Source organism: Chelonia mydas, chromosome 20 (assembly GCF_015237465.2).
Source record: "Chelonia mydas isolate rCheMyd1 chromosome 20, rCheMyd1.pri.v2, whole genome shotgun sequence".
NCBI lineage: Eukaryota > Metazoa > Chordata > Testudines > Cheloniidae > Chelonia > Chelonia mydas.
The window spans coordinates 5,298,190-5,324,141 of record NC_051260.2 but is presented as its reverse complement, the minus strand read 5'-3'; the positions used below and the strand labels follow the sequence as shown (position 1 = coordinate 5,324,141).

At 52.2% G+C, this 25,952-nt stretch overlaps 1 protein-coding gene across 1 annotated transcript in view; it reads left to right on the top strand.

Moving 5' to 3' along the window:
* ESPL1 (extra spindle pole bodies like 1, separase) overlaps positions 1-22,884 on the top strand; it is a 28,528-nt gene extending 5,644 nt beyond the window's left edge. The window contains exons 5-31 of the mRNA XM_037884209.2: positions 415-535; positions 2,227-2,363; positions 2,707-2,900; positions 3,996-4,238; positions 5,004-5,148; positions 5,785-5,929; positions 6,390-6,529; positions 7,855-7,989; positions 8,613-8,732; positions 9,893-10,064; positions 10,873-11,001; positions 11,667-11,823; positions 12,292-12,401; positions 13,074-14,224; positions 15,315-15,747; positions 16,442-16,612; positions 17,148-17,361; positions 18,087-18,274; positions 18,772-18,899; positions 18,982-19,104; positions 19,304-19,459; positions 19,771-19,941; positions 20,022-20,126; positions 20,628-20,743; positions 20,953-21,036; positions 21,600-21,764; positions 22,290-22,884. Coding sequence (XP_037740137.1) covers positions 415-535; positions 2,227-2,363; positions 2,707-2,900; positions 3,996-4,238; positions 5,004-5,148; positions 5,785-5,929; positions 6,390-6,529; positions 7,855-7,989; positions 8,613-8,732; positions 9,893-10,064; positions 10,873-11,001; positions 11,667-11,823; positions 12,292-12,401; positions 13,074-14,224; positions 15,315-15,747; positions 16,442-16,612; positions 17,148-17,361; positions 18,087-18,274; positions 18,772-18,899; positions 18,982-19,104; positions 19,304-19,459; positions 19,771-19,941; positions 20,022-20,126; positions 20,628-20,743; positions 20,953-21,036; positions 21,600-21,764; positions 22,290-22,491 — 5,355 coding nt within the window. The 3' untranslated portion in view covers positions 22,492-22,884. The remainder of the gene's footprint in view (positions 1-414; positions 536-2,226; positions 2,364-2,706; positions 2,901-3,995; positions 4,239-5,003; positions 5,149-5,784; positions 5,930-6,389; positions 6,530-7,854; positions 7,990-8,612; positions 8,733-9,892; positions 10,065-10,872; positions 11,002-11,666; positions 11,824-12,291; positions 12,402-13,073; positions 14,225-15,314; positions 15,748-16,441; positions 16,613-17,147; positions 17,362-18,086; positions 18,275-18,771; positions 18,900-18,981; positions 19,105-19,303; positions 19,460-19,770; positions 19,942-20,021; positions 20,127-20,627; positions 20,744-20,952; positions 21,037-21,599; positions 21,765-22,289) is intronic.
* Positions 22,885-25,952: the final 3,068 nt, after the last annotated feature.

Below are 25,952 nucleotides of genomic sequence, written 5' to 3'. Positions count from 1 at the left end.
TTCCCAGCTGCAAAATGGAGATGTTTACCTTTTGTAAGGTGCTGTGAGATCTACAGGTGAGAAGTATTATGCAAGAGCTAGGTGGTGATGTTCCTCTTCTGCGTGGCATGAAACTTTAACCAGTATTTTGAGAGACGAGTACCTGGTGTATTTCATCTGGAGGTCAGACTGCTTTGCAAAGGCAAGTCAATTATCACAATCACCACTCTATAGTGCTAACCAGCAATAGCAACTCCAGGTGCAGTGGTGACCCTCTTAGTTCTGAGCATAGCTAGCAGATAAAGGCTGTGCAACAGTGGAAGAATGCTGCTTCGTGCTCTTAATCCCTGATTATTTCTTTCCCATGCAACTGCTCAAATGTTCCAGCACTCCTGCTGCATCTCCCTTGCTCCCCATACCTCTGATTTTCCACAGGTGGCAGGGGCGGCTGGACTGGAGCAGCTGGTGGGCTCTTGCCAAAGTGTCATTACCTGGATGCTTGATGCACTAGAGGGGCTCTCCGAACAAGACCAGGTGGACTACCTTGATGTCACAGGTCAGTCCCTGAGCCTCTGAGCAGGGTCCTGTTCCGTCGTGGGTTACAAGGCTTGCTGTCGTGGGGAGGGAATGGCCTTCCCAATGTTCACTGCTCTGTGCGAGGATCTGGTCCTTTACCCTGAATGCAGAACAAAACTCGGCATGAAAAAAGTTGGAACATTCACTAACGCCCCACAAATATCCTAAGCCCCACTGGGCTGCCAGGGAGAGAAACTGACCGCTTCCTCCACTGAGATCCCTCTGCCAGGTCTGACTGAGATTTTTCCCTTCTAGGCAGGGAAGCATTGCAATCGCTCTAGGCTCCTCCCTATCCTGCAAAAGCTCTAACCTGTAGTAGCTGAAACAGGCATGGCTTGTGACCAGATGGCCCTGGTTCTTTGGATTACAAAATCCTTCCCAGAGTAACCCCGTGCTGGTGCTGGACTGGAGCTGACTACAGAATGTGGTATTGCAAAGTCTTGCCACTGGATGGTGCTAAGACTCCCATGTGAACCGGAACAAGAGCAGCATGATTGCTGCTGCTACTCCTTTCTCTTGCCCCAAGCCTCTCCAAAGTTCTGCCTCTTGACTCCTGTTTGTCCTGGTAATCCCTGCTACTAGGGAGCAGTGGCTCCACTGCAGTGTCTTTCCTGATGGGACCCTAAAGAAAATGTTCTTCCTAGACCCCGTGAGCCATCCTCTTCCTCCCACCTCAGTATCCCTATCAACTGTTCTGTTCAAATCACCTGCCACTAGACCTTCCTCCCTCCTCCCCTAGCCCCCACCTCCCCCTCAGTCCCAGGAAGTGCTTGGCCTGCTTCTGCATCTGACTCTTCCTGCTCTTCCTTAAATCTGCACTGCAGGGAAATGACTGAGCATCTTGTGGCCCAAAGAGCAGTGAAGGATCAGTGTGTGGGCTTGAGACTCACAAAGTCCACCCTGGGATGGAAGAGTGTGTGTGTTACTGGTATCTAGTATCCATTGGAGGAATTGATATCCATACCTTGCACATAGCATAGGATTAGGGGGGTGTTCAAACCAGGGAATGCGGGGAGAGGGGCCCCAGAATGATGACGTGGAGCTGTATAAAAGCCTTCAGCCTTTTTCGTCAAGAGGGGATGGTATCCTACCTTAACTGAACTCCTGGGGCCTGATCCTGTCACTTGTGGAAATCTCCAGCAATTCAGCTGAAGTCAGTGGAGTGGCACCGGGGTAAGTGAGGAGATTTGGATAGACCAGTTTAGTAGTGACTGGTGTGTCTCCTACTGTCAGTGTTTACACTTCCTCTGTAGACTAATGCTTTCTTCTGATGGGATGGCTGTGGGGAGTTTGCAACCGTAGCTCTCTAACAGGAGGTGCCCAAGGCAAATCCTTCCTTTTGAGACCAAATACGGTGCCTCCATGACATACTCTCCTTGCTGGAGTATTGGGGACAGTGTCTGTAAGTGGCTACAGATGGCTGGCACTAGGCCAGTGAGATCCTTGATGCTCTGCTGGAAAATCCAGATCTCTCCAGACAAGCGGTTTGCTCAGTCTCCATGAGCTGTGGGAGCAACGGCAGACAGATACTCTTGCAAGAGTATTGGTAACAAGGCTTGCAGAATGAGGGCGGTGGGCCCCTATCCTCCATAGGGGTGAGGACAGTGTGAGAGTAATGTAATCTCGTAGTGAGGCAGCCTTTAATATTCATGCTTTTGTTTGCTGTGGCAGCCTCGTGTGCATTCAAGCTGGCCTATGGCTTCTACAGCCAGAAGCTGTATGTGGAGGCCAGCTCGGTGACTGAGGTGTTCTGCCGCAAACTGGGGATGGCAGAATCCTGTAAATATCCAGAGATGTCCACAGAAAGAGTGAGTAGCTGTCTAAGATTCCAGGTAGCTCACTGGGGGGTTGGGGGTCTGGTGTAAGGGAGCCATGAGCTTGAGTACCTGGGTTATAGGAACCAGACTTCCATGAAGGCAGCATGCTCCGGCCCTGAGTGTCAGGAGATGTAAGGCACTTCCTTTCTGTCCTCTAGTGATGTGGAGTCCTGACTGGCTCTCCACCAGGATGGGGGCTGCAGCGTGGGGCTTGGGCCTCTAGGGAACGGGGAAGCTTTTGCCCATGGTGCCTCCTTGCAGGGATTAGGTGGAAGTGAATCTTGTCCATCCTATTCCAAAATGCTCCTTCAAGTCATGCTCTGTCTCTCTGCAGTTGCACAAATGCTTTAAGCTGCAGGTGGAAAGCTACAGGAAGCTGTGTTGGTTTGAGAAGGGCCTTGAGTCTGTGGCACTCTGGCTGGCAGCACTGCAAAGCAAAATCACGGAGCAGATGGCAGAGCCAGTCTTGCTCTGGGTCAGAGTCAAAATGGACGCAACAAAAAATGGAGATGAAGACTTGAGGCTAAAGTAAGGAGGGGGCTGAAATCAGGGGTGGGAGCATTTCTTCTGGCCTGTCATTTCATGGATCCTGGGACTGGGAGCCAGGATTCCTGGGGTCTATCCTGGTTCAGCCAGTCACCTTGTGGCCAGACTGCTCTCTGCCTCCATTTCCCCATCTGTAAAATGGAAGTATATTTCTTCCAGTAGCCCAAGACAGATCTGTTGTCACACACACAACCTAGTCACTATCCTAGCAGAGACACAGCTGTGTAAGCAATGATTAGGGCCCTACCAAATTCAGGGTCCGTTTTGGTCAATTTCACAGTCATAGAATTTTAAAAATCGCAAATTTCATGATTTCAGCTACTTAAATCTGAAATTTCAGGGTGTTGTAATACTAGGGGTCCTGACCCCAAAAATGAGTTGGGGGGGGGTCACAAGGTTATTGTGGGCTGGGGGGGTTGCGATACTGCTACCCTTCCTTCTGCGCTGCTGCTGGCGGTGGCTCTGCCTTCAGAGCTGGGCAGCCGGAGAGCGGCGGCTGCTGGCCGGGAGCCCAGCTCTGAGGGCAGAGCCACCGCCAGCAGCAGCGCAGAAGGAAGGATGGCCTGGTACGGTATCGCCACCCTGACTTCTGCACTGCTGCTGGCGGTGCTGCCTTCAGAGCTGGGTGCCTGGCCAGCATCTGCCACGCTCTGGCCGCCCAGCTCTGAAGGCAGTGCAGAAGTAAGGGTGGCAATACCATGACCCCCTCCCTAAAATAACCTTGTGACCCCCTCTCCCCCCACAACTCTCATTTGGGTCAGGCCCCCCTATATGAGAAACACTGGTCTCTCCAATGAAATCAGTATAGTATAGGGTAAAAGCACACACACGACCAGATTTTACAGTCTGTGACACATTTTTTCATGGCTGTGAATTTGGTAGGCCCTAATAATGATCGAAGCTATTGACATACCTAAAGACTAACCTGACGCTTGCCAGAAGAAATGCTACCTTGGCTAGAAAGCTGGGTCTGTGCTGTAGTGCACAGCTATGGGTGGGGCTACGGGAGCCCTAGCAGCCATCTTGAGTGGCCCACCTCCAAGCATTGCTCCTGTCTGACCTGCATGTTTGCTGCAGGACTCTGAAGGATGGCTTGGAGGGGCATGGCCTGGATGCAGGGACCCTGGTGTCTGTGCTCTCTGAAGAACTGAAAGCCTACAAGGCTACACGGGCCAACACTGGGCAAGAGCGCTTCAATGTGATCTGTGACCTGCTGGAGATCTGCTCAGAGGAGAGCGGCCGAGAGCATGAGCGGGCGGTGAACCTGGTGGAGCTGGCCCAGGTGCTGTGTTATCATGACTACACAGAGCAGACCGCCTGGTGAGTGGCAGGTGGGGCGGGCCTCATCACCCTCCTATCTGCCTGTCCCTCTGCTATGTGCTTCCTGCAGCAGTTCTGATTGGCTACCCTTCCCCAGGAGGCAGCCACATGGGGAAAGCAGCCAGTTGTGGGGGGTTCCCCAGCAGTATTGAAAACATGGGGCCACTTAGTGACCCAGCTTCTGTCTTACAAATGTTGTTTCCAGGTATGCAGCCCCTTGCAACCTGGCACCCTGTAAGCACTGGAGATTGCTCCAGGCATGTGCAGGGCAGGAGATGTCTCCATTACACTAATGATCCCTATAGCAGAGCTACTGAATAAAAGGGGCCATGTCTTTTCTATTGTGCCTACCATCTGGGAGGTTCATGTTCCACCTACCTTACAGGGGCATTCCATGGAGTTCCTCTAGAAGACTAAAGGTGTTAAGGCTCCAGGACTGTTGGGCTGCCCCTGGTGTGAACTATCATGGGGTTTGGCCTCACATGACTCCTCTTCCCTGGTTTGAATCTTATGGTGCCGGACGATAGCCCTGGGGACTAAAGGCCTCTGTACGGTACATGCCTTATGGAGATAGTAGTGGTGAGACAAGGGACTGGAATATGGGAGACCTGGGTTCTGTACCAAGCTCTGTCACTTAATTGCTGACCTGTACCCATTTCCCTTCTCTAAAATGGGGATGATATTTTCCCACATTCTGTGAAGTGCTGTGAGATCCTTGAGGGTGAGATGCTGTTAGTCTCTTATAACCGGTATCCTCTCCTGTAGCTCCTCCCTGGACTCAGTACAGGAGGCCCTGAGACTGTTGGACTCTGTACCTGTTAGTGCTGAGAACCAGGAGCAGCTCCTGGATGACAAAGCACAGGCCTTGCTCTGGCTCTACATCTGCACCCTCGAATCCAAAATGCAGGAGGTAGGTGGCCACAGCAGCGGTGTGTTGCAGTGCTGGTGATTCTGATCAAACCTCGCTGCCACGTGGGAGGTCTATGCTCCGGAGCCACCTCAGCATTGTACTGGGGTGAGGACAGTGTTTTGGGTGTCAAGGGTAGGTGAGAGGCTTCGGCACCACAGACATGGTGCTGTCTTTGGGGAGTTGTGCCCGGGGGCAGCCCCGGTATCAATGGGGCCAATGAAAAGCTCTCCAACTGCCTGATGGCCACAATGAGAAGTGGTGGGTGCCATGTGTGCCAGCTATGCCTGGTTTAAACTGGATATACCAGGTGTCTTTCTAGTAGAACGTCAATGGTCCATCTGGAGAGACTGGCTGCAAAGCACCAGCACCTGCAGCAGTGAAATGGCTGAGCAGAAAGGACAGGGAAGTGCCCATGCTGCTCCCATGCAGTTGTCTGGGATGCTGTCCTTGGGAGCCTTCCCCATGCCTGGCCCATCAGACTGGCTGCCTTCCCCCCAAGGGGTGAAAAGCCAGTGGTGATGGAGCTGAGACAAACTCTCACCCCCTGATACTTGATGGGAGATCTAGCTCTTCTCCCATCAGATGTCCCATTAACAATGTGCTGTAACTGCCTTGGCTTCTCTCAACCTGCTGCAGAGCATTGAGAGGGACCAGAGAGCCGGAGACCAGGGGCACAAGAACCTGGAGGATTTTGAACCCAATGACCTCAACTATGAAGACAAGCTCCAAGATGACAAGTTCCTGTACAACAGCATCTCCTTCAACCTGGTGGCAGATTCTGGTGAGGACCCTCTCTGAGGTGGTACAGTTAAATGCCAACAGTATCTTGGAGCAATGCCTATCTCTTCCGGTCCGGGTTAAACCGATCCATTGGGCCCAGGAAAGAAAATCCCTGAGGTGGGGGTGAGGCACACAGTCTCCCATTCAGCCTTCCAGGGTGCAAGGGGGTAGGGGATGCTCCCATTGGGAGCAAAGGGAATGTATCCCACAATTCTGCCACTGCAGTGGGTGTGGGATTGGTGGTCTCTCCATTGTTTATCTAGACAGGCCCAATGTGCTCAACTACTGTCACCTTTGCGTGTGGTGGGGGTTGTTGAATCATTCCCTCTGCCTTCTCTCAAGAACCGTTTGGTCACTGCTGCTATAGAGGTGGGTTTGATCCATGTCTGATCCTCTGGCCCTGGAGGAAGAGGGATCAGACCCCTGGTGGCTGAGTGACAGCTACATGCCTTGGTTTTTAGCACAGGCCAAGTGCCTGGATGATGCCCTTGCCTTGTGGAAGCAGCTCCTGGCCAAGAAGGAAGTCCCGGTAGTGCGCAGTGCCGAGCAGACCGTGGTCTCCCTGCACATCCTGGCAGCACTCTACAGAATGATGGCAAAGGTATTTGGAGCCTTGGGCTCTGATGGGCTGGGGAGGTGGCTTCGTCATAGCCTTGTGGCATTGAGGGCTATTCAACATGAACATTGAAGTGCATGAGGGCTTCAGACTAGTACTAACCCTAGGTCATCTCTATAGCTACTCACACTAAAGTTATTTGTGTCTGACCCAGTGGCTAAAAGTGAGCCAGCGTGTTGTCTTATGTGACCCTTCATGTTTTAATCAGTGCCTGTGCTGCTCTGGCCAAGGGGAAACTGAGGCAGAGAGCAGTCTGGCCACAAGGTGACTGGCTGAACCAGGATAGACCCCAGGAATCCTGGCTCCTAGTCCCATGCTCCATGAAATGACAGGCCAAAAGAAATGCTCCCACCCCTGATTTCAGCCCCCTCCAGACTTTAGTCTCAAGTCTTCATCTCCATTTTTTTGTTGCGTCCATTTTGACTCTGACCCAGAGCAAGACTGGCTCTGCCATCTGCTCTGTGATCTTGCTATGCAGCGCGGCCAGCCAGAGTGCCACAGACTCAAGGCCCTTGTGGGCACTGCAGCCTCAGCACTTGGAGCTCCCTGACATGATCAGTGATCAGCTTCTGTTGATCCTCCTTCCTCCCTAGATTAGGACCATAGCCTGACCTACAGCAGTGCTCCCTATTGGGCCATGTAGTTGGGTATCCCTATCTCAACAGTAGCCTGTTCCATATGTTTCTGAGGAAGGTGTCACACCATTATGGAAATCTCTTCAGTACTTGGCCATGGAGGTTTCATTCCTGACCCTTACCCATTGGCGGTTGGCTTATGCCCTGAAGCATGAGGATTTATATCCTTACACTTTTATCTACTGTAACAGAGGCGTAGGGATGGAGGTGGGAGGTGTTCATATAAACATTCAGCTCTTGAAGCCAATTAAAATCTTGTCTTTGGTACCTTGCGGCAGGGAGTTCACAGGCTAATTATACAATGTCAGTTTCTTGTGTTTCCTTTTCTAATCTCATTGTGAGGGTCAATAGGAGCCTTCTGGTTGTGACCGTCTCTAACAATCCCTGTTTGTATCTCGTTCTCGGTGTCTCCTCTTTAAACAGTCCCAATCTCTTCCACTGTGGCTTCCTGTGGTCCCCTCTCTATTTGGGTACTCGCACAGCCCTCATTGCTGTAGGAGTATTTGTCCCCTCTCCTCTCTCCCTGCAGCTTGCCGCCCTGAAGGGTCATGTAACTCTTAAATGGCTGCAATACCTCATCCTGAAGTGGATGAAGTGATGGCTTTAAAGTATGTGCAGCTTGTCTAGGATGAGTCTCCAAAGAGATGGGGTGTATTTGTTTTCCTTGTCCCACAGCCGCTGCAATCCATGGAAAGCTATCTACTGATCAGAACCCTCTCCAGTGTCCTTGGTGACTGGCTTGGGACAGCCAACGCCTTGTGTCAAGTGACTAAACTACTGTTCCTGCTGGAGAGCCCCAGTGAAGCCAAGGTAAGTATCAGGGTTAGGGTGGTGGTAAAAAGGTGACTTATAGGAGTGGTTCCCAAGGTGGGGTCTGTCTGGGCTTATGTGGGGGTCAGTCCTTTGAGCCAGAGCAGCATTCTAGCACTTTTGCTGCATGGAGGATGGCATTTTGTTCTCAATGGCCTCCTTCACACACCATGCATGAGAGATCATGCTGGCGGGGTTTGTTCCAGGACTATTGGAAATGAAGGGGGTTTGGGACAATTGGGCAGACTCCAAAAAGGTTCTTGGCGGAAAGAAACTTGGGAGCCACTGACACCCAGGCCGATGGCGCCATGCTCTGCTAGGGCGGGGACACCTGGCCTAACTTCCATGCTCTGAACTGTCAAGCTTGGAGTGTCATACACTTGGTAGGTCTGACTTTCAGCTTTTCTGTGTAGTGTTGCTGCCTTCTAGGATTGTGATGGGGAGGTGAAGAAAAGCTAGTTGCCCAGTACGTGGGAGTTCAGTGGAAGAAGTGGTTTCTAATGTGATCCTAATCTTCCAGCTTTTGTGGTGCTTTGTGCCTGACCATGGTTGAGCTGAATTCAGCTATCGCTCTGTGGCAATCCCTGGACTGGGCATGCTTCATTTGGCTTATCTCCTTTCAGATCTTCCTGGAAGAAGCAGAGTCCTGCTTGCAAAAGGCTGACTGCAGCAGTGACTCCTATCTAGTGCTGAAGCAAACGTGCCTTATACTCCATAGCCAACTGTGCTGTGCAAACCATAAGGTAACCAACCCTTTGAAATGTAGCTCCTGTTACTTTCCAGTCCCTTTGATGTTTATCAAGCTTCAGCTCTGCAGAAATCATTAATGTGACCTTTAAATATGGATCTACTAGAGCTAGTTGGAAAATGGAGCTTTCCCCTACCCACAGAAAATTCAGCTTTTTTTTTTTTTTTTTGGCTGTAATAGTTTGATTCTGAAATACAGCTGCTATGCCTCGTGGGACATGTAGTTTCAGTACCTTGAGCTCCCATTGTCCTATAGGCTGGACTCCCTGTCTGGACTCCTCTCCCATGATGCACAATTACGATGCATCCTCCTTCCCCCCTCCCCCCCTGCATTCCTCCTGTGCATGGTAGTCACGTGGCCCTGGAGCATCATAGGAGATGGAATCTGGTCAATAGAAGAAAGTGGAAGCATGAGATGCCTCGGTGACATTTCAAAATTAACATATTTCAGTTTTCAGGCAGAAAATTTCTTTGCCAAAACATAACTCCCCGTGGAATGCAGATACTCTTTTTTTTTTTTTTTTTTTTTTTTTTTTTTTTTTTTAGAAAAGCTCAATTTAGTTGAAACCCTTACATGTTTAATAGAAAACTTTTGATTTGCCCAATAGCCACCTTGTTTAGGAATCAAAGCCCACCCTGGCACCACCAGGAAAGGAATCTTTGAAGATCTGATGCCAGCATGGAAACCTTTCTGTTCAGCTGTGAGAGGACTTAGAGTAATGAGTCCTCTGCAAGCCAGGCTGTTGCTTACATGCTCCTGAGGGAAGGTGCCAGGTGGAGATGCCTGGAGAGGGCAAATCCAGAAAAGGGTGAGCAGAGGCAGTGTAAATGCCTTGCACACTGCCCCCTGCCGGTCTGAGGTTTTTCCACAGTGTTCCTGACTAGCAGGATCTTAAACCCATTCTGCTGTGTCTCAGTCAACAGATCTTGCATGGAGGAAATCCCCTCCTCAAAAGGGGTGAAAGAAGTGGCTGTTTCAATGACACTGTTGTTCTTGAAACTTCTCCCTTTATATTTCTAGTCCTCCACTCCAGTCTGTTCCATGGATTACAGCTACTAGAATCAAGCTGTAAGGCTGAATTGATAGGTCTTGGTTCATATGAAGACCTGTTTTCCAGGTCACTGTACCCTCAGTCCTAATCTCTATCACATACAGGTTGAAGAAGGCCTCACTCTGTTGCTAGAGGTCCTCCAACACCCAGCCCTGCAGAAGATCTCAAAGGTTTGGTACCTGCTCCGAGCCCATGTCCTCCAGCTGATGGCAGTTTATCTCAGCCTTTCTTCAACCAGCCTTTTGCCTGAGCTCAGGCAAAAGCTCTGGGCTCAAGGTGAGCATGGGGACATGGCAAAATCCTGACTGCAGTCCAGAATGTCTCAGCAGCATGGGAGATATTCTGATGGCAGTGGGCTTGTAGGCATATACTGGGTGGCATATGCTACCTTGGCAGACTGGGGTGGCTTGGGAGTTCAGATACCTAGATCTGGCTTTCTCCTGGCCTGCCAGTGTTGACCACCTGGCCCACAACATTAGTGACATGCCAAACTTGGGTACCTTCTACCTTTCTTGCCACAAATGTGGCAAATGCTTTTCTCCACCCCTCCTGTGTGGGCAGAAGCAAAGCAGCCTTCCGATCTGGGGCTGTCCTCCAGAGCTTTGAGAGCATGGACGCTAACGTACCAGCGGTGGATCTAGTCCTGTGTCTATCTGCAATGGCAACCAATGCCAAATCTATTCGAGGTATAGAACTCCCATAGCATACTTCATTGTATAAGGCTAGACGGGGAGAGGGATTGTTTCCTGACCCAGGCTGGGGATCAACACGTGACCTGGAATAGGCGGGCACTGGTCCAAGTAACTTCTATCCGAGTGTCATTGCAGATGCTCCTCTTCCTAAAAATGGCCCTCACTTGGCTGAGGGTTGCCTGCTTTGATCTCCCCATCTTGTGACACCGCCCTTCCAATTGAGATGGGCGGAGAGTGAATGCTGGAATCTGCACGCTTTATAAGTTCAGCTGGCGTTTCTGCAGATAGCTGGTGTCGTGCCAAGCACGCTGCTATTAATGACACTGGGGGAATTAACTACTGCCTGCATGGGTAGGCAGATGGTACTAATGTTCATACGCTCCCTTGTACAGGATGGAAGACCCCTGAGACCGCTCTTGCTGATGCTCACAAACTCTTCCGCAGCATCCTCCTTCTCCTGATGGGCGGTGACTTGCTGTCCTCTCCTAAAACTGTGACCGAAACGCAGTTTGTGGATCATGGTAAGCTGTGTATGTGCATGGACAGTATCGCTAACAGCCCTGACTAAGAGGACTTGGCTGTCTTAACTGGATCTTGCTTCTGTGCATAGAAGGAAATGGAGAACAAGCCTCTTTTCAAGTTGTACTCTTCAAAGTCTGTGCAGGGATTAGCTGCTGTGTGGAAAACTTCAGGTTGATCTGGTTTTGCGTGGATGGAAATGCATGTTATTTTAATCTAACTTCATCCTTGATGTCAGCAGGCCTACTCTCTCCTTCTAGAAGTAGGAGAGTCTTAAGCTTCCATATACCACAGTCTAGCTTCCATGATCAAGTGCCCACAGAGAGCACTGAAGGGACCAACTAAAGGGGCAGGGGGCAAAATACCAGTGAACGCTGAGTTGAGGGAATTCTAGCTGTTGTGCTAGAGATACAGAGCCTGCCATCATGATATCTGGCTGGCTGCCTGCTGATCCAGGCCCTTCAGTATCAACTAGGATGACTTTACATTGGAGCATAAGCTCTTGTGTGACCTACGCTGACCAGCCTCTCCAGCAAAAAGCTGGATGATGTTAACGGTCTGGAGTAGTGCAGTGTCTTGTAGAACTTAATTACCAAGTGGCTTCCCCTTTGCTCTGTAGGTACAGTGCAAAAGAGGATCCCTATTCAACTGTTCCCTTCTTATGCAGGGGAAAATCTCCTGCAGAAATGGCAGGTGCTGGCTGACATGCTGGTCTGCTCGGAGAAGCTCATTGCCCTCTTCAGCCAAGTGGAGATGGTGTGTGAAGCCAAAGCCTTCTGCTTGGAAGCCCTCAAACTCGCCATGAAGCTGCAGGCCATTCGGTGGTAAGGGACTCACTGGGAAAGATTCCTTCACAGGGCACAGCATGTCCATCTCAATGTGAAGCAACTCGGTCAGTGTTGTGTCTCAATCCCTATGAAGGAACTCCATGTTTCTGGGAGCTGTTCAGCTCTGCTTTCAGGTCAGCCCTAGGGGACAACTTCCTCATCACAGATGGGGAGGCCAGTTGTTGGGTCTTGTCCAAGCTGCTGCCAGTGCAGGAAGCAGCCTTAGTGGTGGGGCTTGCTGATCGTTCCCTGGTGCATCTCAAACGAGCAGCTGCTCACAGGAATTCTCAAGGGCATGTTGCCCAAGTTTTAATCTTCACAAACTAAACTCTCCTGTAGCTTGATGTCTTTAGCCTTCATTAATGGTTCTGAGGTGGAAGAGAGAAAATTGGTGTTCATGAACTGCTAATCAAGCTGCCATCTTACCTCATTGGATCCAGGTTGTTGATAGGTTTCTCTTCCTAGGTGTGCTGGGTTTCTGGTCTTGAAGGCCAAGCTGGAGCTGCAGCGAAGTGAGCTGGAGCTGTGTCACTCAGACCTCCAACAAGCCCTGTTCCTGGTAGAATCTGGCACTGGTGAGGTTTCTTTTACTTCTGATTTAAAGGAGAGAAGCGGGATGGGGAAGAGGACATTATGCCCTCTCAAAAGGAAATGTGACCAGCTCGTCCCATGGCATTGTCCATTGGTGGCAGTGGCCGTACAGCTCACGCTTCAGAGGCAGATGGTGAGGGGTAGAGAAGGCTCTATAGACATCAGGGTGATTCTTTTCCTGCTCTGCAGGGTGTCTCTTACAATAGTTTTAATGATACAACTGAGGACACCCTGAGATCCATGAACCAGAGTGGTTGGAGGTGGGGGAGGTCTTGAGACTTGGCAATCATAATTCCAAACCAAATCAAGTTCAGCTCGCTGAGAGCGACTCCCACTGGCCAGTAAAGGAGTGTCTAGTAGCTGCTTCTTGGAAAGAGAGAGGCAGTGTTAATATAGGAATAAAACTAGATTTTTTGTGGGGGGTCCCATGGTTACAAGTCTGGCTCTACAACCCAAGATCAGTGTTGTCTTGAGGCTGCCTAGAGCAGAGTGGTGGTGGTGGGAAGCATTCTGTCCTGTTGAGGGGAAAAGACCTCCTACAAAGGACAGTAATAGATTGTCTTGAGTCTACTGTGTGTTAAGTATATCACAGCACAGGTTGACTGCAAGTGGCAACACTCAAATAACTAACCCCGCTCCCTCTCCTCCACCTCCAGACTTTGAAACAAAAGAGAAGCAGAAAAGCGAAGTGAAGATCAAACCCAAGAAGGGCAGGTCCAAGGGCAGCAAGCACCAAGGCCCCAGTGCTGAGCCTGCTGGGGAAGAGGATGGCTTCCTGAAGGGCCCGTCTCTAGAGTTTGTGGACACAGTGAGCAGGCAGGAGAAGGAGAGTGTCCTGACCACCTCCCCAGTGCTGAAACCCAAGAAAAAGAGGTGTTTGAACTTCCTGAGCCACTCCGCCCTGTGCTCCTGCTCCCTCTGCTCTGACGTGACCCTCTCGGCCGTCTGCCTCCACTGGGTGGTCTCCTATGGCCAGTGGGAGCTGGCATCAGGGAACAGAGCAGAAGGGTTAGGTCTCCTCCAGGCTAGTCTGGAGCGCTGTATGGTCATGACCTCACGCTTCTCCACCATGGTGCGGGAGGCATCCCAGCAGAAAGGCAAGAAGGCTGCTATTTGGGACCGATCCATGCTTGGGCTGCTGGACAATCTGGTCGCCAACATCTATGCCACTGTGGCTGCTCAAAGCATGGGTGGCCACCAGCCAGAGAAGAGACTATGGGAGCTCCTGGAGGCCGGCCTGACGTTCCTGTCTTCCAGAGTGCCCTGCCTGCCAGGTCTGGAGTACCACAAAGCCAGCCTGCTGCTCACCAAAGCTGTGGCTACCATCTACAGCCTGGCCTCCAAGCATAATGGCTGCATGGCCCACATCTTCTCCAGCGCCTGGGCCTGGAAACCCTTAGCTCCCTCCTCTGAGACCAAAGGATCAGCAGTGACCAAGACAATCAAGAGAGAGGAGAATCTGCCCCTGAAGAGTAGAAGCAAGAAGAATCCAGTGGCAGCATCTGGCCCAAAACCCAAAGCCAAGAGAGGCCAGGGAATCAAACCTCTGCCTTTGATAGACTCCAGTGATGTCTTTGCCCTGGGTGATTCAGACGGAGAGGTGCCCCCAATTGTTATTAGACCTGTGATGGATCCCTGCACCCCAGTGCAGAAATCCTTGCCTCCCACCAAGGGTCGTTCGCACACTAAGCCAACCCCTGGCCCCAAGGCTCCGTTCATGGTGTTCAACGAGTCCTCCCCTCCAGGGGCAAAGTCCCAGCTGCTGAAGGCTCCCAAAGCTTCCAAGAGAGTCCGATCTCGCCTGAAGGTAAGTGGGTGGGTGGAGAGCTCATTGATGGACAGTATCTTTGGGGCAGAAAGTATCTTTGGGGGGGGCGGGGTATGTGTCCAGGAATGACGCTGTGCCTGGGCAACTTCCAGAGAACCGCCTGTTGGTCAGACGTGAACAGCTTGTGCTTATTTGGGATAGGGAGATGGTCTACTGGGTGGTGCCCACTCCATCTGTCCCCCTGCCTCTAATCAGTGCAGATTGCTCTCTCTAGGGCATTGTCCTGGCTAGTTCTGCCATGTCCCTGGCAATGGGGCTTGTACTCCTTCCCTGGGGAAGACCAGGCCGCGGCCTGACGCAGCTTACTGTTGCAAAATTCTTCAGTAATCCAACCTAACTTGGGTCTCCCTTTGCTCTATCACACCCCCCTGCTGCTAGCTACACGAGTTAAATACAAGCAGCTGGCCATCTCTGCGCTAGGAACCTGATCCCTTTATGAGGACTCTGGTCTTACCACGTCTTTGCAGGGACTGAAAGGGTTAATAGTGCCCCAAAGCTGAAATTGTCCCAAGGCCAGGTGGAGACTCATCTAGATTTGCAGGCTGTTAACCCTTCCATTGCTAGTTCTCTGCTGCATCTGGTGCGTAAGACGCCCCTGAAACTCCTGTTGGCTCGCAAGATGCACGGAGCCTTTCACTTTTAGGTTAGCTGGCCCAATTCCATAAGGACTAGAAACCACTAGCATCTAAGAGCCAGGCTTGTGAGCAGAGTTGGGCAACAAAAGCCAGTTCCAATGGGGATGTCAGTCCTCCTAGACCTCTCGGCCAAGAATATCATGAACTGCATACAGGAATTGTCCTCTCGCTCCTACTCCTCTTGCCCAAGGCCAAGAGCTTGGGCTAGAGTGGAGGAGAATTTGAAGTTGGTGCTGCTGGTGTTGGAGAGAAACTCAGGCCTTCAGATTCCAGGGCTACTGATCCCATGATTTTAAAAAATGGCTGTTTCCTGTAATCCTATCCTGGTGCCAAGAAGGGCTTGATAAATCTCTCTCCACATGCATTCTGAGCACTGCCCAGAGGGCGTCACTAGACTATACTGGAGAAAACTGATTGTGTCCCCCTGTTCCCAGGTGGTCTTCAGCGATGACAGTGATGTGGAGGATCCCACTGCAGCAGCCCAGGGGCCAGAGAACAAGGGGCTGGCAGCTTGCAAAGAGTCAGGGCCTGCCAGCCACAAGACAACACAGGCATCGGCCTATGGCAGGAAGGCTTCACGGCCAAAGGCCTTGGTTGCTGATGCAGAGGGGGCCCAAGCCCGCTCTTCGGATAACTGCCCCCAGAGCAGCAAAGCCAAGCCCCGGAGAACACGAGCAGGCAACAGGAAAGCTGCTGGGCAAGAAGAAAAGAAGGGAGCAGCCCAGAGAGGCCCCTGTGGGCATGGACAGGGGCAGGAGGAGGAAGGGGAGCTCCTGAGAACCATCAAGGAACAGGAGGTGATGGAAGAGGGATTTGAGATCAGCTTTGAGGTCTTGCGAGGATCTGATGAGGAGGAGCCAGCCTCAGGTAGGCCTGGCTTTCTGGCCTATCCAGAAACAGGTGGGGGGAAATCAGCAGGGAGGGCTTGACTACTAGACCACTTTGTCCTGTGTAATGTTTCTTGGGCAAGCTGTATCCTGGATCTTGTTAGATCAAGGGTGGCGGAGGGGCACAGAATCTGGGGAGGCCTCAGACTGAGAATAGAGGCAAAGGAGAAAGCGCTTGCTAAAAGAAATCTGGTCTGAGCCCAGATTTGGGAGGCACCCAAGGTCTAACCTTGACTTGCCGATGCAAGTCCCTTCACTGTTGTACCCTCTGTTTGTAAATTGGCCTTGCTCCCAGGGGTGGAGTGAAAGCACTCGGGACGCTCTAGCCACCTTGGGCATATAGGTGTGAGCCCATATAGGGCCTTGTAGATAAGGGGGCGGCCTGCGCAGCTGGGTCCTGAAATGGATAGGGAAGCCTCTGGGGGTTAGACAGCAGAGGCAAGTTGGAGGCCTGAGCTGAGGAAGTGGGCGGGGTGATCTGAGGATGCTGCTCTTGTCCCAACGCTGAACAAGGGAGAGCTGAATCCTGTCACATTCTGGATCCAACTTCTCCCACAGAAGCGTATATCTTTCCAAGTCCTGTCTGCAGAGCCTTGGCTTGAGCAGACTCCAATGGAAGCCAGAGCCTTGATGTCCTGGCAAGGTCTGAGGGAAGTGTCTGCTCTTGTCTGCAGGAAGGAAGAGGCTCTTTGCCTACGGGCAGGATGGTGTCGAAGGGGAGCACGAGGTTCTCCGGCGAGATGCCAGTGCTGATCTGGAAGAGAACTTCCTGGTGGCAGAGAAGAAAGGAAGCCACGACCCCTTCAACCTGCAGCCGCTCTCCTCCTCCCTGGCTGCTGCTGTCAGTAAGTGCCCTAGGAACCCCACAAAACCTGGGTCTCCCTTTGTTGCTTCCCCTCCTCACTGAAACATCAGGGCCTTGTGGCAGTGGCAGGGGACAGAGGTGAGCTCCTGTGGGAATCCAGGGACCGTTGTATAACCAAGGTGTAGTTGCACTCTGTGCTTTGTCTGTCCTTAATCCAATCATTCTAACAAGCCACAATAGCAGCGTGGTGGGCTTGGATCGGGCACTGGCAGTCCTCCTGTCTCTGCTATAAGACTGCAGCAACTAATCCTGTTGGAGGCTGCCTCCACTCTTCCCTGGGACAGCTGAGGCATGTCCATTCTGCCCCGCCTGCCAGCTCCCCAACCTGCCAACTCCTCTGAAAACCTGCTTGCTGCCACTCCAAGCCCCTTCCAATCCACTCAACCCTTCACACCCCACCTGTTCCCCTCTGCTCCGATCTCCACCTTCACGCTGGGCGGGAGGGAGGGAGGGCTGAATGAAAAAGCTCTTGTCGCACCATCTGACAACAGGGTTATCTGCTCTGACTGTTCCAGGTTTGTCCTCTCTGGACTCTGTCTGCAACTCCCTGAAAGCCGCCTTCCAGGCCATCAGCCACTGCCCTCCAGGCACCCTCTACTGCCAGCTCTGCCGGCTGTTGGCACTGTGCATTGGCAGTCGGGACCCCCTCACTACTGCCTACCTGGTTTCAGAGTCCGTCTCTATCACTGTCCGCCATCAGCTGATGAGCAACGTTCACAGGAGACTGTAGTAAGAGCCGTCCACCCTTGGCTGGCGGGTTCATACAGTAAAGGGAAACCCTTCTAGATCCACTACTTCTCTTCCTGCAAAGGCTGCCTTTTATAGCCTCTGTTTACGAGGGGCATAACTAGCCTGTGGAACCCACTGCCACAAGATGAGAGAGCATTAAAACTGTCCATGAGCGGTACAACGCCTCCGAAAGTGAACAGGCAAATAACTTGGTTAACACTGAACTGGAGGCAGGAAGGGAAGATGGGTGGGTGGCTGATTGACCAAGCTGGGAGCCAGCTCTGCCCCACCACTCCTGGTGCTGCCAGAAGACCAGTGTGTGACCCTAGGCTGTTCACCCCATCTATAACATGGCGATAATGCCTAGCTCCGGGAGGGGTGTGGGTGGCTTAATAATCCTCAGGAGCTCCTGAGATGGAAGCTACTGTGAGGGTGGCAACATCAAACTGGAAGAAGCACTGTCAGGACACTCGTCCTAGTTTAAACACCCCATAGCCTCCTGCCTCCCTGGAGCTAGACCAGTTGATTTTCACTTCCTGGATTCCACAGCCCGGTGCTCTGCTCGCTGCTCCTGGCATCGCGCTGCTATGGGAACTTGCCTGTTCCATAACCCTCGGTTCAGAACAGTCTTTCTGAACCCGCCCCCACCCATCTGCCCCCCTCCTTTCTGGGTTCTGGGGGTCTCTGCTGTACTGACCCTCCCTGCATGCTGCTTCCATCTCCAGCAAAATGAAGAAAAAGTCAGTGGCCGATGTTGCTGACCAGCTGCAGGAGCTCGCCCTGCAGGGAGGGGATGCCGACTTGCAGCTCCAGCACCTCTTGCAGCTTCAGCGTTTGTTTGCATTCAGCTCGGCGGGGCTGGGCCAGTCGGAGACAGAGAGCTTCAGGGAGCAGCTGCAAAAAATCCCCAGCGGTATGTGCTGGGAGGGAGGGTCCCTTTCAGCTGGCAGTAGCGGGCGGCTTTTGGCTTTGCCTCTGGGAAAGGGCATCTCGCAGTTGGGTGCCTGATCTGGACCCAGCTGGGTCTGTGGTGGCTGAATGTTGCTACACCACCTGGCCATAGAGCAGCACCTTTGCTAAATGAGTTGTCCTTGGTCCAGTTCCTAGTGGGCAGGCGTCCCTATGGCAAACAGCCATCCCAGCTGGGGGACCTTTTGCAACCTGAGGCCCCAAACAAGGAGTGAATGGGCCTGGGGAACCAAAAATCTCCTCCTCCCCCTAGAGGGGCAGGGCTGTTGGCGTGTGGGAGGCTTGCGCTGTTCTTTGTCCATGCCACAGAAGGGCGGGGCTCTCCTGCAGGCTGCCTGCTCCCTTCTGCTGGGGGGGATTCAGAATGCATCCTCTGACACCAAAGGAGGACTCTTAGCTGGGTTCGGCTCGTTGATTGACTCCCCTAACTGCTCATCCCAGGTGTAACAGTGTGCCTGCTGACCCTGGTGAGCCTTCAGCCCGGCACCCTTGGGGACACCTTGCTGCTAACGCGGCTGGAGAAGGAGAGCACCCCAGTGACCATCCACATCCCAACTGTGCAGAGCAAGGTGAGGGGCAGGGTCGATGGGGCACCTGGACAGCGGCAACTCTGTGAGCTCAGGGCAGGGCTCACGGTGCTGTCTCTTGCAGGCGAGCCTGAGCTCGGTGCTTGGCGAGTTCGACGCCATCCAGAAGGAGCAGAAGGAATTCAGCAGCTGCACGGACAAGAGGGACTGGTGGCTGGGCCGGACAGAGCTGGACAGGAGGATGAAGGTAGGTGGGGACGTGGGAACATGTGCTGGCTTAGCCAAGCTGGAGACATGGGAAGCCAGAAAGCCCAAATCTTCACCCCACTCTGCCAACAAGGACAAGAGTGGGAGCTCCCTCCTCATGGGCCAGCCCTTGGCCTTCCCACTGTGGGGGCTAGTTCTCCAGTGCCAAGGGGCTTTAGACTCCCTCTTCCCTTCTGCAGGTCCTGACCGAGACCCTGGAGAAGGAGGTGCTGAGCTGCTGGAAGGGGGCCTTGCTGCCGGCCAGCCAGGACTCTGGTGTGGCCAAGGAGGTCTCCAGCCTGCGGGAACGTCTCAGGGGGTGTGGCTGGCAAAACTCAGATCCGGCACTACTGAAGGTGAGAGGGGTGGTCCTGGGAGAACCAGCTGAGAAGCCCCTAGCATGACCAGGCTTTTGGCTGAGCCTGGGCGGGATCGATGTGGCTGGCCTAGCTTTAGGTTGCTGAGCTAATGCTGTGACTGTGGTAGGAAGGGAGCCAGGTCCCTAGTGTGCTCTCATGGGGTAAGGAAGTCCCTTGTATACACATGGGGGAGGCTTTTCAGTTGAAGCCATTCCCCTGGGGCATGGAGGGGGATTTGCTGTGCCCATCACGTTGCTGGCCCCTGCGTGGGGACACTGGCTCAGTCACTCATCTTCCTCTTTCCTCAGCTCGTGTTGAACGGCTCTCACCTCCTCACCCCTCAAGATGTGCAGTGCCTGGCATCCGGGCTGTGCCCGGCGCAGCCAGATGCCGCCCAGGCCTTCCTGCAGGAGGCGGTGGACAAGTGGAGATCCTGCAGTGGGCAGACGAGCGGTCACCTGGTTCTTGTGCTGGACAAGGTTAGTGGTCCTCTCCCCAAAGCATGCCCCTACCAGCCTCTGCCTCTGACTCAGCGGATAACTCCTCCTTTCCTCTCTAGCACCTGCAGAAGCTGCCCTGGGAGAACATCCCCTGCTTGAGAACCCTGCCAGTGACCCGGTTACCCTCCCTGCGCTTCCTGCTCAGCTACTCCCTCACTCAGAGGGTAAGGGGAGGGGAGAGGGGCTGTTCTGGGATGGCTCTGCTGGGCCTTGGGGAAGGATTCCCAGCCCGTGTGAGAAAGCTAGGCCAGTAAGTAGCTCCCATGCTCTCAGATCAGCTGGACCCTCCCTTTTGGGGTGGGCGGGGGGAGACCCACTTCCCCCTGTATGACCCGTCAAGTGATACTGAGCTTGAAAGGGTCAGCCAAAAGTGCTGGCCCCACTCCCTGCTAGCTGGAGGGGCTCTGAGCACCCCTGGCCTGGCAAATGGGTGCAATGGGGCAGGCTCCAAGTGCTGGGTGGAGTGATCACACAGGCCAGCCAGGGGCTTCCCTAGCTGTAGCATGGACACTCGGTTCACATGGCTGGACTGGGTGGTGCCCAGCACCCATAGCTCCCAGTGGGATTGTGGTTGCCCACATGGGTGCCCGCCTAGATCTCAGCCTGGGCTCTGCAGTATGCTGCACCTAAGGGAGGGAGCAACACATCTTATGTCCTCGTTTCAGTATCGGCCAGGGTTCATCCTCACCTGCGGGGTGAATCCCAGCAGTGCCTTCTACGTCCTCAACCCACATGACAACCTGCCAGGGACGGAGGAGCGCTTCCGAGCCTGGTTTGAGAGGTGGGTGCATCTCTCTGCCCCCACATGCCCACTGGGGGAGGGGTTCTGCACAGTTTGGCTGTAATCTGCCTCCCTCGGTAGAGATGGAGATGATTTCCATTGAGGCCTGCCTGCCTGCAGCCATAGGGGGCGTTGCTGAGCAATGCCGTTGGGGTTTGCCCTTCATTGTGGGTGTCCACGCTCTGTTCTCATCCAGTGTCGTCTTACAGCGAACCCGGCTGGACGGGGGTGACAGGAGAAGTCCCAAGCCAGGAGCAGATGCAGTCGGCTCTCACGCAGCGTGATCTCTATATGTAAGTGGTGCTGGCATGAGCCAGCTACAAGCCAGCGAGACTAGTGTCTCCGAGGGTGGGTGGTGGTAGCAAGCAGGACTGACCAGGTCTCCATAGAAGATGGGCACCTTAGACTCCTGGGTTCTATTCCCCACTCTCTCCCTGGCTTGGGGTGTGACCTTGGACAAGCTACCTCCCCTTCTCCCTGCTTGTTCCTGTACAGTGAGGATACCTGCCTTGGTAGGAGATCCCTCTCTACAGGATGCTGATACGTGCAGGTTTCAGTAACCATCAGCTTCATGGCAGGTGGCTTTCCCTGTGTATAAAGACCCAAGTGTAACAATCCTGGAGAGACAGAGGTTTCTGCTGCTCAGGGATGGGGGTGTAACTATATTCAAGCACTGGGGAGCGAGGAGGGAACAATGGCAGAGTATCGGATCAGTCCATGGAGGTGCAGAGCATTTGCCCTGTAAGTCAGTCTCATTGGAGGCCAGGGAGCTGAGTGGGGGAGCAGTGACCCCAAGATAGCTGCAGTCACTAAGTCCCCTGTAGTGCTGTGAGCTCACCCACAAACTCTGCCTTAGCTACGCCGGGCATGGAGCCGGTGCCCGCTTCCTGGATGGACCATCAATCCTAAAGCTGGACTGCAGTGCTGTGGCCCTGCTCTTTGGCTGCAGCAGTGCCGCCCTGGCTGTGCGCGGCAACTTGGAGGGAACTGGTATCGTCCTCAAGTACATCATGGCAGGATGGTGAGTCTGCTGGGGGTGAGATCTTGAGTGTGGGAAATCTGTGCTCTGGCTACTATCGACTCATTGGCCCATGCCCCCCATCCTGCTTTAGAGGCAGGTATAAGCCAGGGAGATGCCAGGGTTGTAGGTTTCCTTCCTGACCCCTTTAGAAGCTCTGTTTGTGCCCTGGAAGCATGAGGTCTGGTCACCCCTGGCTTAGCCCATAGAGCTTCAAATGCTAATGGCCGTAAATCAATGTCTCCTCAAACCCAAGCCACAGCACTCCGCTCTGCTGCGGGGAAGCCCGATGTCAACACAGGTGGAGCTCTATGGCTCTAGTACTTGTCTGATTCCAGTCCAGGCTATACACACCTTTTTTCCTCATCCAGATCTAATTAAATAGTGGGAGGGGGTTGGGGGAATTGAACCTGCCCTCCTTGTACCCAGGTGAGGCTTGATCCAAACATGGCTGGGCTGGGCTAAGGTACTGGCTATAGCCCTGTGTCTGCTGGAGGGGAGACAAGTGTCCGTCTGTTCCTTTTGCAGCCCCCTGGTGTTGGGAAACCTCTGGGACGTGACTGACCGAGACATCGACCGCTATATGGAGACGCTCCTCCAGAGCTGGCTAAAGGCAGGGTCAGGCGCACCTCTCCTCCAGTATGTTGCCCAGTCCCGTCAGGCCCCCAAACTCAAATACCTCATCGGAGCAGCCCCCATAGCCTATGGCTTACCTGTATCTCTGCGGTGAGGCCCCTGCCCACTGGGCTCCCAGGGGTCCTGGGACTTGGATCATGAAGTGGATCCAGCACCTCGTCCCTCCAGGCTCTTGTATGAAACACTTGACCTGAAAACTGCCTCCTAGCCAAACTTTTTCCTCTGGACCACAGCTTCTCTGAAAATGCATTGCACTCAGCCGCCGGTTTCAGCCTTCTCTGTCTGACTCTCGGCAGAAGGCCCCTGGGTGCCTTCTCATAAGGACTCATGAATGGATATTTTTTAGCTTCGTTGTGGCACGTTTAAACAGCTGCAGTGACTTGCAGAGTTGCCGGTCTGGGGGAAGAATCATATCCATGTAAATTGTCAAATCTCTATGAATATAACTTATTTTAATTAGAATAAATCTGAGTTTTTATATTGCAAATGGTTGCTGAATATCTGAGGCTTGTACAGCTATAATAAATCTGGTGGAGCCATAGACTTGGACCACATGGATTTCCTGGGTCCTCGGGGTGAGAGGACAATCTACTCCCCCACGCCTAACCCAGTTACCTTCTCTGTTAGGTGCCTTTTTGGGCAATGCCACTCTGACTTCTGACTGTCTGCCTCGGCTGGAGTGTGTAACTTGAACCACCCTCTAGACCAATTCTTCTGGGTAAATTGAGGCAGTGATTACTTGGAAGATTAGATGCCACTGTTGCTCCCCATCAAAGGGCCGTCTTCCTATGCCCCATATGCTGGTAGGGGGTCCGCATTGGACAAAACACCTTACGACACTTGGCTTTTGTTCCTTCAGTCGCTGCTGTTCTATCCTCCCACGGGGGGGGGTGTCTTTTTGCCAGCGTCAGTCACCCTGAATGGGATGTGAGAGGGAGGATCTCTTAGTCTTGGGTGCAGTTTTGCCGGTAATGTGGGGAGAGCTGTTTTATGGTATTAAAAAGCCACCTTGGGCCGCAGAGCTGGTTGGGGACGGGGGTTGTTTAGACAGCTATGCTGCTGTAAAACCGAATGGGGAGGCCTCTGCACCAAGAGGGTTTTACTGGTACAGCCATTCCAGTAGAACACTGGCAAAACTCTCCTGGTGTAGAACCACAGAAATATGTAGGGCCGGAAGGGCTGCAAGAGGTTCTGTAGCCCATTCCCCATCCCTCATGCTGAGGCAGGGTGACATATATCTGATGGGTAATTGGAGGCTTTTAAGATTAGATTACACAATGATGGGGATTTCCTGAGTAAACAAGGACAAAGCCATGGGGGCCAAGCCCACGAAGGCCTGAAGTGTGTTGCGGTCCTAGATGGACACATTCCCCTTCATGTTGCTGCTTATCTGTCTCAGGTGGCTGGATGAGGCTGCTGAACCAGAAGGCAAGTGTGAGGCTTTTGTAGCATTTAACTGCAGCTTTGTTGCCCTAGATTTGCAGAGGCCCCTGCTACTTTGCTGGACCAGTGGGGCCACTGGACGATCGAGGTGCTAAAGGAACACTCAAGGACGACAAGGCCGTTGTGGAGAAACTAAATGAATTCTTTGCATTGGTCTTCACAGCCAAGGATGTGAGGGAGATTCCCCAACCTGAGACAGTCTTTTTCGGTGACAAATCTGAGGAACTGTCCCAGCTTGAGGTGTCATTAGAGGAGGTTTTGGAACAAATAAACTGAACAGTAATAAGTCACCAGAACCAGCTGGTATTCACCCAAGAGTTCTGAAGGAACTCAAATGTGAAATTGCAGAACTACTAACTGTCGACTGTAACCTTTCATTTAAATCAGCTTCTGTACCAAATGACTGGAGGATAGCTAATGTGATGCCAATTTTTAAGAAGGGCTTCAGAGGTGATCCTGGCAATCACAGGTGGGTAAGCCTGACTTCAGTACTAGGGAAACTGGTTGAAACTATAGTAAAGAACAAAATTGTCAGACACATAGATGAACATAATTTGTTGGGGAAGAGGCAATAGGGTTTTTGTAAAGGGAAATCATGCCTCCCCAATCTGCTAGAGTTCTTTGAGGGGGGTCAACAAGCACGTGGATAAGGGGGATCCAGTGGATATAGTGTACTTAGATTTTCAGAAAGCCCAAGGTCCTTCACCAAAGGCTCTTAAGCAAAGTAAGCTGTCATGGGATAAGAGGGAAGGTCCTCTCATGGATTGGTAACTGGTAAAAGACAGGAAACAAAGGGTAGGAATAAATAGTCAGTTTTCATAATGGAGAGAGGTAAATAGTGGTGTCCCCCAGGCATCTGATCTGGGGCCAGTGCTGTTCAATGTTGTCATAAATGATCTGGAAAAAGGGGTAAACAGTGAGGTGGCAAAATTTGTAGATGATACAAAACTTCTCAAAATAGTTAGTTCCCAAGCAGGCTGTGAAGAGCTACAAAAGGATGTCTCAGAATTGGGTGACTAGGCAACAATATGGCAGACGAAATTCAGTGTTGATAAATGCAAAGTAATGCACCCTGGAAAACATCATCCCAACTATACATATTAAATGATGGGGTCTAAATTAGCTGTTACCACTCAAGGAAGAGATCTTGGCGTCATTGTGGATAGTTCTCTGCAAGCTTGCACAGAGTGTGCTGTGGCAGTCAAAAAGGCTAATAGAGTGTTGGGAATCATTAAGAAAGGGATAGATAAGACACAATATCATATTGCTTCTATATAAATCCATGGTATGCTCACATCTTGAATACTGTGTGAAGATGTGGTCGCTCCATCTCAAAAAAGATAGATTGGAAAAGGTTCAGAAAAGGGCAACAAATTATTAGGGGTATGGAATGGCTTCTGTATGAGGAGAGATTAAGATGGGAGGGGGGCTTTTCAGTTTGGAAAAGAGATGACTTGGGGGGATCTGATAGAGGTCTATAAAAATCATGCCTGGTGAGGAGAACGTAACTAAGGAAGTGTTAGTTACTCCTTCTCATAACACATGAACTAGGGGGTCACTAAAAGAAATTAATAGACAGCAGGTTTAAAACAAAAGGAAGTATTTCTTCACACAACACAGTCAGTCTGTGGAACTCTGCCAGAGGATGTTGTGAAGGCTGAGTAATAGGATTCAAAAAAGAACTAGACAAATTCATGGAGGATAGGTCCACCAATGGCTATTAGCCAGAATGGGCAGGGATGGTGTCCCTAGCCTGTTTGCCAGAAGCTGGGAATGCATCACTTGATGATTACCTGTTCTATTCATTCCCTCCAGGGCACCTGGCATTGGCCTCTGTTGGAAGACAGGATACGGGGCTAGATGGACCTTTGGTCTGACCCAGTTGGCCATTCTTATGTTCTATGTTTTGTCAGCCTCCCCGAAGAATATGTGCCATGCCATCTGCATGCTTCAGGCAGGAGGGTTTTCAGGAGATCTAACTTGCAGAGCTGTTAACAATGGCTTGGATTTCACTCTTTGCTTGGTAGTTTGGACTGTGTCAATACACAAAGTCAAGGAGGGAGAGTAGCATGAAGCATGGCTACCAGGAGAGCTGGAAGTGGACCTAGATGC